Source organism: Schistocerca nitens, chromosome 5, assembly GCF_023898315.1.
Source record: "Schistocerca nitens isolate TAMUIC-IGC-003100 chromosome 5, iqSchNite1.1, whole genome shotgun sequence".
In the NCBI taxonomy this organism is placed as follows: Eukaryota; Metazoa; Arthropoda; class Insecta; order Orthoptera; family Acrididae; genus Schistocerca; species Schistocerca nitens.
In genome coordinates this window covers 342,881,479-342,895,083 of record NC_064618.1, presented here as the reverse complement: position 1 = coordinate 342,895,083, position 13,605 = coordinate 342,881,479, and the positions used below count along the sequence as shown (strand labels likewise).

Below are 13,605 nucleotides of genomic sequence, written 5' to 3'. Positions count from 1 at the left end.
TTTTCAGGTCCCTACTGACCAGTGTGTGTTAATATCTACCTTCCATGTCGGGAATGAATAAAATAATTCCACAGCATGGGATGAGTTATGAAATAATAACGCTGTACTTACCACCTTGTGATAACATAATGGATTCATCAGAGCCACTTGACTGCCTCCTCATACCACTTTGTGGAGATACAGACATCCGAATACTGGCATCACTGCCCTTGCACAGTACCTCTGCAGAAGAAACTGTTTGTGCAGTTTCCTGAGAAGCAGAACTGTTTTTGTTGTTGCTTCCTTTGACTGGCACTGCCCTCGCAGAAGAACTATGAAAATAAAGCAAATATTATTTTTTGTACCTGGCAAAAGATATTTCCGTCCTGAGTTTGCAAACAAAGAAAAATCACAATATTTGGTTATTCAATAAAATGACATGATTCTGTTCATTCACTTTTGGGTAAGGGTTAAGCTTTATATCACTACATACGGTGTAACACTGACTGTTTAGATCAGAGATGTTCTTCAATTAGGGTTCAGAGGGGTCATATACTGGGTGATCAAAAAGGCAGTATAAATTTGAAAACTGAATAAATCACGGAATAATGTAGATAGAGAGGTACAAATTGACACATATGCTTGAAATGACATGGGGTTTTATTAGAACCAAAAAAATACAAACGTTCAAAAAATGTCCAAAAGATGGCGTTTCATCTGATCAGAATAGCAATAATTAGCATAACAAAGTAAGACAAGGCAAAGATGATGTTCTTTACAGGAAATGCTCAATATGTCCACCATCATTCGTCAACAATAGCTGTAGTCGAGGAATAATGTTGTGAACAGCACTGTAAACCATGTCCAGAGTTACGGTGAGGCATTGGCGTTGGACGTTGTCTTTCAGCATCCATAGAGATGTCGGTCGATCACGATACACTTGCGACTTCAGGTAACACCAAAGCCAATAATCACACGGACTGAGGGCTGGGGACCTCGGAGGCCAAGCATGAGGAAAGTGGCAGCTGAGCACATGATCATCACCAAACGACGCGCACAAGAGATCTTTCATGCATCTAGCAATATGGGGTGGAGCACCATCCTGCATAAACATCGTATGTTCCAGCAGGTGTTTATCAGCCAGGCTGGGGATGATGCAATTCTGTAACATATCGGCGTACCTCTCACCCGTCACGGTAGCAGTTTTGCTGTTTAGCACCATCTGTCAAACATTTTGTGAACTTGTTTTTTTTGTTCTAATAAAACACCATGTCATTCCAAGCATGTATGTCAATTTTTACCTCTCTATCTACATTATTCCGTGGTTTATTAAGTTTTTAAATTTATGACTTCTTGATCACCCTGTACTTGAAACTGCGATGGAAATGCCATATTCTACATATTCAAAAATTATAAACTATTATACTTATATATGCCCTCAAAATCATTTAAGGATTTCTTCCGCATCTAGTTGAGAAGGCAAATGGTGACTACACTGAAGGGCACAAAAGCAACTTCCATTCCTGACAAAACATCTCTTATTTATCGGGTTGTATCCTAACCTTTCACACTGGGCTCGCATTCGGGAGGACGATGGTTCAATCCCGCGTCTGGCCATCCTGATTTAGGTTTTCCGTGATTTCCCTAAATCGCTCCAGGCAAATGCCGGGATGGTTCCTTTGAAAGGGCATGGCCGACTTCCTTCCCCATCCTTCCCTAATCCAATGAGACCGATGACCTTGCTGTCTGGTCTCCTGCCCCGAAACAACCCAACCCCTAACCTTCCCTTTAAATATCCCTTACTTCAACACGGTAATAATTAGTGAAATTTGTAGCGAAGAACAAAGTGGTAGATAAAATCATCTGTGACTGATACATGGAGTAATGTAGCACACTATACTGACACACCGTATTTCTAGATAGTGCAGACTTTTCTCTTCCTAGCTGGCAGTTAGCCACGAATCACGTTTTTGTTCATGTCACTACCATATCACGTTTTTACAGTGCACATATTAATGATTTTTACAGAGAAAATAATTCAAGCATTCAAAAGTTTTTCTGCTGTGTGTAATATGTCAGACTCTGCTTGCAAATCATCAGCAAGACAGATGGAACTTCAAATGTTGCAGTGTTGTGGAATTTTTTGGTGGTAGAAATAAGCTTTTATTATTTGAACAATATACATTACTGCAAAAAATAAAAGTAGTAGTACATTAAAAAATGAAATAAATAAATGACAACAGAGTAATTGAACAGGCTTGCAAAGGCATTTGACAAAAGACGTCAACAACAAGCTGAATTTGAAAGTCAATAGATATTGACAAACAACATAAGTAAAGAAAAAAAGAACTGATAAAGACAACTTTAAAATAAGTATGTTACAGATAGAAGGATTTCATGGCAATAAGGAAAAGAGAACAGATTCAAATTGGAAGGAAATGAAAAGGAAACAGAGTGAGAATTTGAAACTGGCGCACAATGAGTAGAAGGCCTCAGTGGGTGGTGAGTGTGGGGGTGGGGAAGGGGGTGGCATGGAGGTGGGGAACTGGATTTATATCTATTGGCCCATACAATTTCTGCCACTTATGTGCCAAGACGCCAGAAAGACTTTTTCAGAGGCTGTTCTTGCAGCACACAAGCTGACACTGAGACTGGACTTCAGTCACATGAGTGAAATCTCTATGGAACAGAATCGTTATGGTGGTTAGCTGCAGACAGGCCAGCAGCCATGAAGTTGGCCAATGTTGGTGGAGAAGAGAGCAAGGTAGTGGGGGACTTGACGTCATCTGCAGTGCCTCCATGAACAAAAGTATTACACCAATTATGCAAAGTTATGGAGTTACTTTTTCAGTAGTCATTTTACTCCCTGAATAAAAAACAAATAGTGAACTGTTCTATTTGGTATACAGGATATATGGAGTCAGCAGAAATACATTTGTACTTCAAAATAAATGTAGTGTTATCCAACGCAGGTTACGACATGTGTGAGCATTATCAATAACTTGGTTTCGTAAGTCATAGTTGCAAAATACTAACACAACAGGTCTACAGAACAGGACGACTGGTACAAACTAACCTTGGGGGAAGATCAGGTTGAGTTCCAGAGAAATGCAGGAACATGTGAAGCAAACCTGATCCCACAACTTATCTTAGAGGCTGGGCTGAAGAAAAGCAACCCAAATACATAGCATTTGTAAATTTATAAAAAGCTTTTGACAACGTTGCTACAATACACCCTTTGAAGTTCTGAAGGTAGCAGGAATGAAACACAGGGACGAAAAAGTTATAAATAACTCATATAGAAACCAGACTGCAGTTATATTACAGAGGACATGAAAGATGAACAGTAATCGGGAAGAAGTGAGTCAGGCTTGCAGCCTATCTCCCATGTTAATTAATTTGTACAATGAATGAGCACTTAAGGAAACCAAAGTGAAATCTGGAAAGGGAATTAAAGTTCAGAAAGAAGAAACAAAAGAAAGGATTGTCAATGACACTGTAAAATCTGTCAGAGATGGCAAACAACTTGGAAGAGCTGCTGAATGAAAAGTACTGTGTCATGAAAAGAGAGTATACGATGAAGAAAGTGTAAATTAAGTAATCTGGAATGTAATCAAATTAAATTAGACGATGCTGAGGGAAGTAGATTAGGAGAGTAGATACTAAAAGTAGTAGAAGAGTTCTGCTATTCTTACAGCAAAATAATTGAAAAAGGCTGACATAAGAAGGACGTAAAATGCAGACAGCATTCTCAAAAAAGAAAAAATTGTTAAAACTGAATATAACTTAAAGTGTTAGGAAGTGGTGGTGGTGGTGGTGGTGGTGGTGGTGGTGGTGGTGGTGGTGGTGGTGATGATGATGATGATGATGATGTTTGGTTTATGGGGCAGTCAACTGTGCAGTCATCAGCATCCATACAAAGTCCCAATTTTTACACAGCCCATCTACTCACTGTCACGAATAATGATGAAATGATAAGGACAACACAAACACCCAGTCCCCGGGCAGAGAAAATCCCCAACCTGAATGGGAATCGAACCCAGGACCTCGTGATCCTGACGCAGCAATGCTAGCCAGTAGACCACGAGCTGCGGACATGTTAGGAAGTCTTTTCTGAAAGTATTAGTCTGGAATGTAGCCTTACTGGAAATGAAATGTGGATGATAAACATTGCAGGCAAAAGTAGGATAGAAGGTTTGAAAATATGGTGTCACAAAAGGATGCTTAAGATTAGACTGGCAGATCAAGTAACTCATGTACAGGTACTGCACTGGATTCGAAAGAAAAGATATTTATGGCACAATGTTACTAAAAGAAGGAATCAGTTGACAGCACGCATCCTGTTACATCAAGTAGTAGTTAATCTGCTAATGGTGAGAAGCGAGAGTGTGTGCGTGGATTGGGGCAGGGGGAGGGGGATAAAAAGTTGAGGAGGAATAAAAGGCTTGACTAGAGTAAGCAGGTTCAACCAGAAGAAAGATGTAGTCACCAGTTCATCCCTATGAAATCCCCAAACCACCTTCCCTACCCTCTAGCTCCTATCCTTGTAACCGCCCCCGGTGTAAAACCTGTCCCATGCACCCTCCCACCACCACCTACTCCAGTCCTGTAACCCGGAAGGTGTACACAATCAAAGGCAGAGCCACGTGTGAAAGCACCCACGTGATTTACCAACTGACCTGCCTGCACTGTGATGCATTCTATGTGGAAATGACCAGCAACAAACTGTCCATTCGCATGAATGGACACAGGCAGACAGTGTTTGTTGGTAATGAGGATCACCCTGTGGCTAAACATGCCTTGGTGCACAGCCAGCACATCTTGGCACAGTGTTACACTGTCCGGGTTATCTGGATACTTCCCACCAACACCAATCTATCCGAACTCCGGAGATGGGAACTTGCTCTTCAATATATCCTCTCTTCCCGTTACCCACCAGGCCTCAATCTCCGCTAATTTCAAGTTGCCGCCACTCATACCTCACCTGTCATTCAACAACATCTTTGCCTCTGCACTTCCGCCTCGACTGACATCTCTGCCCACACTCTTTGTCTTTAAATATGTCTGCTTGTGTCTGTATATGTGTGGATCGATATGTGTGTGTGTGCAAGTGTATACCTGTCCTTTTTTCCCCCCTAAGGTAAGTCTTTCCACTCCCGGGATTGGAATGACTCCTTACCCTCTCCCTTCAAACCCACACCCTTTCGTCTTTCCCTCTCCTTTCCTCTTTCCTGATGAGGCAACAGTTTGTTGCGAAAGCTTGAATTTTGTGTGTATGTTTTTGTTCGTTTGTGTGTCTATCGACCTGCCAGCACTTTCGTTTGGTAAGTCATATATTTACTATGTGACTTTATGGATAAGTGTCAGTCTGCATTCCTTTGATGTCCACGACTATTTGAAGAGTGCTGGTGAGGGCACACTTCCTTGTTGAATCTCTCTATTTGTTCTCAACGATTCCGATTTTTTTGCCATCTATTGCAACACAATTCAGGCATTTAATTCCTTTTGATAGTTTTAGTCTATTCAGACCCTGTCAAACCTCTCTGATTCTACAGTGCCATATGTCTTTTGGATATCTATGAATGCAATTACAATATCTTTCCTAAGTTCCTATTTCTCTTCTACTACATGCATAACTGTAAATATGACAGCTACAGTTGATCTTCCAAGAGGAAATCATTGGTGCTGTTCTCTTATTTTTTTATTTTTTTTCCTGGTCTTCTGTAATGTTATAATTTTATAAATCTCAAGTAATAGCACAGTAATGTTATTCCTCTGTAGTTCTCATAGAGCATCCTGTTAACCTGCTTGAAAACAGGTATGATAATGGCCTTTGTCCAATCATCAGGAGTCTCTCCATAGGTCCATACTATCCTCTCTATTCTATACAGCACTGAATTCCAATAGCTCCTACTGAGCAAGGTGGCACAGCAGTTAGCACAACGGGCTCGCAGTCGGGAGGATGATGGTTCAAACCAATGTACTGCCATCTTGATTTAGGTTTTCTGTGATTCCCTAAATCACTTCAGGCAAATGTCAGGATGGTTCCTTTGAAAGGGCAAGGCTGACTTCCTTCCCCATCCTTTCATAATGTGATGGGACCAATGACATTGCTGTTTTGTCCCCTCCCCCAAATCAAACAACCAACAGCTCCTGTAGCTTTTATCATTTCACCGTGATGTCATCCTCTAAAGGAGCTTCAACATTTTTCATTCCATATACAGCTTTCTTTATATATATGGAGATCTTCTCTTTCTATTCCACCACATCATTCATACATCTTTACTCCATGTGTTACTCTTCTTCTTGACTGCTCCTGCAATTTTCTCTTTCCACCATGGAATTTCTTTGTGTGTGACTTTTGTTGATGCCCTTCCACATGTTTCTTCTTCTGTCTCCACTACAGCCTGAACAAACCTTCTCCATTCTTCATCTCATCTTTGAGAAACTGTGTCTTAATCTGTCTCCTTGGTTTCTCTACCTTTCAGTTTCTGACATCTGATTTTTGACTATCTTTAATTTGTGGCTGCTGTGATGATTAATGTTTGATTTCCCTTTCACTTCTCTTGTACATTTTCTGTTTTGTTCATTTATTATTATATAGTGTATTATGGATTTCTGTTGACAATTCTAACTGTATATGGTAAACTGGTGACTCTCTCTTTTCTTCTACCACCCATTACCAAAGATCCAATTTTTTTCAGGCTTGTATTTAGTAACACCTCCCCTTCATCATTTCTGTGATCTTCTCCGTGATTTCTTATGGCTGTTTCATATCCTTCTCTATCATTTGCAACTCTAGTATTAAACTCACAGCTTTGTTAGACGTTACAGCGTCCTAGAGTATACAGCGTCCTAGAGTACAGTGATAAGCGACTTGTTTTCATTTGTCTCCCGTCCTATTTGAGCAGCATAAACCTGGATTAACATCAAGGACATTTGTTTCTATGATTAACTTAACTTTAATTATTCTGTTGCACAATTTTTCCAAATGAAGTACTCTGGTCACCATTTCTTTAGTCACTATTATTGTGACACTGTTCGCTCTTTTGTCCCTTACTAACAACCACATTTTATATGCTTTTTTTCAGATTCTTACTACCATTCCCATTTTTCTTACTTCACTTAGTTCAATTATCGGTATGTACCTCTGTCATGATCCGTGTGCTCTCCTGAATTCCTGCATTATTTTCTAATGATACTACATTAATAGCCCCAGTTCTTCCATTTATCTTTAGAAAAATCTGACTTTCTACAGAGCCAAGTTGCTCGTCATATCTGACAGATCTGCTCGAAGGCTTTGTTACTTTTGGTACTGGTTTATTCACCGATTAACTAGAGACCTGAAAAATTTGCGTCTGCAATAAGTGCAGATATAGATATGAATGATGGCTGAAAATGTGAAAATACAAATTTACCTAATAAATACTATTTCACAGTAAATCATATCCAGATGAACTATTTTATTCCAAGCAGCTTAATTTCTACATCAGTCACTTGAAGCTCTCATTTGTTTATGTCGCAGTGGCCTGCTTCATTGTAGTGTATGCACTACAATAATCCTGCCAAGAGTCTTTCTGTAAAGTGCAAATGGAATTTTTTCAGTTCTACTACCACTCTAAGTACGTCAGTTCTACCTATAATGTTGTCAAGCATAGGTCGCACGGTCCACAAACAGGCCCTGTAATATGCTAATAAGGACTTAACATGCTATAGAATCAAACTCATGTATGGAAAGTTCTGGTTGAGAATTACAAATTATTTAGGAATAAAGGAGACGCTTCACCGAAAGTCAGAAGCAAAGCGTTGTTGATAGGTACACAAACAAGAGGTACAGAGTTTTCCAAGCTTGTAGGAAAAACAAGTGCATGCACACATACATGCACTCACAAGCACATGCACATACCTGTGTCCCTATAGTGCTCAGTTGACTGTGCTGTGCAGATGGGAGCTATCCTTACAGCACTTGCTTCATTTCCATAACCTTACTGGCATAAACCTACGGTAACTTGCTGCCCCCAACCCTCCACCCAATTTTTTGTGTGTGTGTGTGTGTGTGTGTGTGTGTGTGTACACACGCGCACGCCCCATCCCCTGCCCACTTTGTGTCCCCACATCAGCTAGTTGTGTGCTGTTATCTACAATGCCGTGTGCCCAGCTGTTTAGCATCTGTCCCCTCTACCTGCATTTCTAGCCAGCCCACAGATGGCTCTCCTTTCTCCCATGAGCCACTTCTCCCCAACCACTCCCTGCCTCCTACACCTCTCTCCATCCCTCAATCTACCCCAACCCACAGCCCTGCCGCACCCTAAGGCACTCACTGTGGGGCTAGGAAAGAACTGGCAGTCAGCTGAAGGATGAAAATGGATGTAAAAGGAAGTGCATTCCAAAAGCTAGCCAGGCTCTGTATCTTTTGTTTGAGTACCTATCGACGAAACAGCACTTCTGTCTTTCAGTGAGTTGTCTCCTTTATTTCTAAATTCTCCATAGAATCAAAATCAGCGCACTGCAGATTACGTAATTATTTAACCGAGTCAGAAAATAAAGATAATGTTTAAAACACCTTAAAACCAGAGAATTCTGTGCACCAGCAAGAAATGTTGCTGCTTCTCAACAGAAACAGTAATTTGCTGAAAGCTTAAACACATCGAAAAGAAGAAAACACTAATTTGGAAAAAAACAGTTGAAGTGTTGGCAGAAGCAAATACTCCACTTAAAAAGTTCTTACATAGAGCATAGCAACTATTTATTTTCTTTTATTATTATTTTATCTTTGATAACTGTTTTTTCTTCATCTTCAGGTATTTAAAATGACAAACTTTAAATTTGTACGTTTAATCTTAAAAAAAAAAACGGGTCCTTACTATGTCAAACACAGAAGCTAATTTTTCCAAAACAGATGCTACATTTCGAGGCCCCTATATGATTACTGATGTCAAACTTAAAAAACGAATAAATTTAATATGAGGCTGTTGTTTTGCTATAGTTTTTCAACAATTAACTATATCATGTTTGAAGATACACACTTGATATTACATTTGGACCATATTTATTTGTTAATGAATGAAATGTCCAAAAACATTATTTCATATGACATTAATCAATGAACATACAAGCAAAGTAGCTTAATTTTCTGATGCTTTCAACAACAAAATCAGCAAGTCTAAGTGTAAAGTTTTGGAGACTTCCTGAAAAATTACTGTTTTTTGTGCTGATAACGAATTTCAACGTTGCTACCTCATTTTCCCGGGGGGGGGGGGGGGGGGGAGGGGGGGGGGGAACTTGAAAACAACACATTTTTAAACTGCCATTCAAGACTTAATTCCACACAATTTTGTTCTTAGTGGTTTATTTTGTCTGGTGTCAATACTTGGGGAACAAGCACATATACAATAAGGGGCTGGAACGCACTGTTTGTTACCTCTTATTGCATTTTCAGTAAATTCTTTTGTTCTTGTTCACTTTCTCTATCTACCAGTAGCTCCCACCCTCCAGATTTTAATGAAACTCCCAAGTATAAAATAGTTTAAAATTACATTTAAAGTTTGTTGGAAGTCATTAAATGCTCTCATTATTAAATATTAGATGAATATTATATGGGTTACTTGTGCTCCATTTTAAGAAAATCAAGTTCTTCACACATTTCAATATTTATGACATATCTCCTGAACAGTGGGTTGTATAAAGATACAATTTTGTAGCAACATTCAGTGGTGTATGTGGATACTGTGCCAAATTAGTAGAAAAGCTATAATAAATTAAAAACATCATACCTCATGCTGAAATTTTATTGCATGAATAGCAAAAACGTAGTAAGCGATAAACTCTTTTTTTTCCCATTTATTATTTTGAGAGGGGATAACAGTGAGAAAAAATTCCAAGAAGGTTTGAAATTGTGTATGAAGTTCATTGGAAGTCACCAAGTGCTCCCATTCTCAAATACTGGATAAATATAGTCTGGGTAATTTGTGTGTGATGAATTACGGTGCCTCAAGGCAAGGCAGTTCCTTATGTCAAGACTTCTGGGTAATTTGTGTGTGATGAATTACGGTGCCTCAAGGCAAGGCAGTTCCTTACGTCAAGACTTAACTTCTTGTATTAAATCTCCAATATAAGAACATACCTCTTATGGAGCAGTTTATGACAGCATTTAAAATTTTATTTGGTCAATAACCATATGAAATACTGAGAATCAGATTTCTGTTGCCTCTGAATGCCTGAAAAAGTGAAGGATTTGAATAGTTTTTGTGAGAATTTAAAATCAATACCTTGCTTGTTAAATAATCTTTTATGTTGCTATATAGATAACTATATTTTTACTCTGTGAAATTGTATTGTACAACATTTCATATAACAGTGTTTACTTTGTTAATGTATGTGTAATAAATCTTATCATTCCAAAAAGATACCACCAGGAAATTACTCTGCTAACAGGTTATGGACCCATTATGCATACTCCAATATAATATTCTAAGAAAAAAGTATATCATCATTGGTTACCAGAAATTAGTGGCAGTCTGTGGCAATAGGGAACAACTTAATCACAAATACAATGGTTTCCATAAACACCAATTCGCTACCCCTGCTCGAACAGCTGATGGGAAGAAAAAACTTTAGTATGTGGCAACTCCCTATGCAAAATAACAGACGTAACTGAAGTGTACACGGCAAGAGATTTACGTGAAAGTTCCACGAGAAGATACAGATACAAAGACAGTGAAAAATGCTGATATTAAAAGCCTAAAAAGGCAGTGTATGGATTGAATCAATGTGGTCACTGCTGGAACTTGAAATGAGACATTACTCTGTTGAATCTAAATTAGAAGAGATCAAAAGCTGATCCTTTTGTCTATTACAAAATTCAAGGTTCAGACATTTTAATAGTTGCTGTTTATTTGGATGACATGCTAATTTTCAGTAATGATTAACGAGAAAAGGATGTTTTCAAAAACAAACTAAGAGTAAAATTCAAAATGAAAGATCTTGGAGAAGGTTCTAATTGTTTAGGTATTCGAATTACTAAGAGCCACAAGAAAGGTTATTTGTGGATAGACCAGACACATTATGTGGAGCAAATTCTCAACAGATTCAATATGAAACAGTCCAACCCGATATCTACCCCACTGGACAATATTCCATGTGCTCACTCATGATAGGAGTCTAAAAACCAAACAAGAGCAAGAATCTATGAAGAACATTCCATATTGTGTAGCAACAGGAGGTTTAATGTACACTCAGTCAGAATATAGACTGGACCTAGCTTATTCGATAGGAATTGTCACACATTTTTTAAGAATCTGGGTGGCAGGCAGTTGCGAGGATCTTTAGCTATCTAAAAGATACCAAAGCTATGAAGCTATTGTTTTCTAAAGAAGAGGACTCCACATAATATGTTACTTTCGGAATACAGAAAGTCGACAACCGGGTATCTGTTTCAATTTCAAAGTAATGCAGAACACACAAATAAGAGACTCAACAATCTCTTATTTGTGTGTTCTGCCATTACTTTTGACTGCCAAGCTTTCAGAGCCGGTGGCTCTTTCTTCAGAGAGAAGGGTTGAAGGGGGAAGGAAGAAGGGTGAAAGAAAAGGACTGGAGAGTTCTAGAAAAAGGGATAGATTTTGGAAAAGTCACCCACAACCGCGTGTCAGGGGAGACTGACCGTAAGTGTCCCCTGACATGCGGTTATCAATAATTGTTTTTGTTGTTACATGCTTAAATTTCAAGGAGCAGTGATACCCTGGCAGAGTCAGACACAGTCAACAATAGCCAGAGCTTAAAAGGACAACAGTGAACTATCTCCAACCCACGTAACAACAACACATCAATTTACTCGTCTAAGACTAGTGGCCACATGAGACAAACCAAACAAATAGATGCAAGATATCATCATATAAGAGAAACATTTTCAGCTCAAGTCACTGGAGTACATAGCTTCAGAGCAAACACTGACAGACATGATGACATCCACCGACATAAGATTTTGGAGTGTTTTTTTTTATGTCTTTCGCATTTTTTTGCAGGCATGAGTCAAGTGGGAGGTGTGAGAATTTAGACTATGTCTCGCATGTTAAATAGTCTTTTGTAGAGCTGTGAGTAACTATGGATGTTCTACATTTTCAATCTGTGAAACTGTATTGTACAAACATTTGTGTAAAATCATTATTTGTGTAAGGGTTTTTACCTTGTTAATGTGTGTGTAGTAAATCTTAGTGTTCCAATCAGATACTGCTAGAAATTTATTCTGCTAACAGTTTTATCTGTGGTACTGCACTGGAGAATGAAAGAACAATGACAGAAGCAAGTCTGAAAAGGAAGGTTGGGAAGGGCGATTGTGTCAAAATGAATCATCAATAACTACACAAAAATGTCAGAAAAAACGTATAAATGAAAAGTTGGTTTGCTGGCCATGGAAAAAGGAATCGACACTGAAGTGAGGCCTAATGGTTATGTTCATTTATATCAGTCTTTGCAATAAAAACAGTAAGAATATTGCTCTTCCTCAATGATTAAAATCAAGTTCCCAAGGTTAAACACAATTTCATTTACAGTCATTGGAAAAAAGTAATGCAACTGTCTAAGAAACTCTATGTTAAGTTTGGACAAGCCAGAATACAATGTGTTCAACTTACTCCAGACTTAATAACAGCAGATGGATAGCCTTACCTTTTCTGCATGAAAAAGCTTTATGCACGATGACAGACAGTAGAGAGAAAAGGACTAGTCTTTTCAGAAATAAAACTGAGGTATCAATGCAGACAATTTTTCCTTCTCTTAGGGGGGGGGGGGGGATAAGAATTCTCAGATACCTCTGGGTGAACTGCTGGATAAGACTGAAATCGCTTTTGTCTAGACACACAAACTGTTAAACCTCAGCTTCTTAGAAATTTTGGAAATATCATTCAGATAATTGCATATGCAAAACAAAATTCAGTTGTATGCTTCAAAACAACATGATCAAATCATTTCACCTTCAGAGAAAGAGGTATGTTCAGACAGCGGCTGCAATAATTCTCAAAGCATACTGTGCCTCACTTCACTAATATATGATACCCACCAGCAGACATTTTTAGAAGAAACCAGGGAGAGAATGAACCATTACAATGAAAAAAAAATCATTATCATCATCAATTTATGAGCAAATAAAAACTAAATTTTTAATTTTTAAAATATTTTAGGGGAAAATACAAGTGGGTAAATTTAAGGATTTGTAATTAATAAAAAAGCAAATTCTCAAAATTGCTCCAAAACTATATGCATGAAAAAAAATCATCACAAGAATTTTACATATTTAGTTTTATATCTTTCCTTTCAGCCATACTCTATAGTTAATGATGATGATAAAATTCTGCCCCCTTCATAATGGAATGATGTAGCATTTTTCCTTTCAGGTGAAGTGTTAAAGCAAAAACAGTTGTTTTTAAATGATCTGTCCTAGAAGATGAGATGTCAGTCACATAATTAGATGTCTGTGTGGATAAGGGAAATGATAACTACATCCACAAGTCCCTTATGCACATCAGAAAATATTGTTGTTGTGGTCTTCAGTCCAGAGACATGCAGCTCTCCATGCTACTCTATCCTGTGCAAGCTTCTTCATCTCCTAGTACCTACTGCAACCTACAT

The 13,605-nt window shown here is 38.4% G+C and overlaps 1 protein-coding gene across 1 annotated transcript in view; it reads right to left on the bottom strand.

Moving 5' to 3' along the window:
• The window catches only part of LOC126259929 (centrosome-associated protein 350-like), a 169,359-nt gene that overhangs the window by 125,362 nt on the left and 30,392 nt on the right, over positions 1-13,605 (bottom strand). Inside the window, exon 9 of the mRNA XM_049957021.1 lies at positions 112-311. Coding sequence (XP_049812978.1) covers positions 112-311 — 200 coding nt within the window. The remainder of the gene's footprint in view (positions 1-111; positions 312-13,605) is intronic.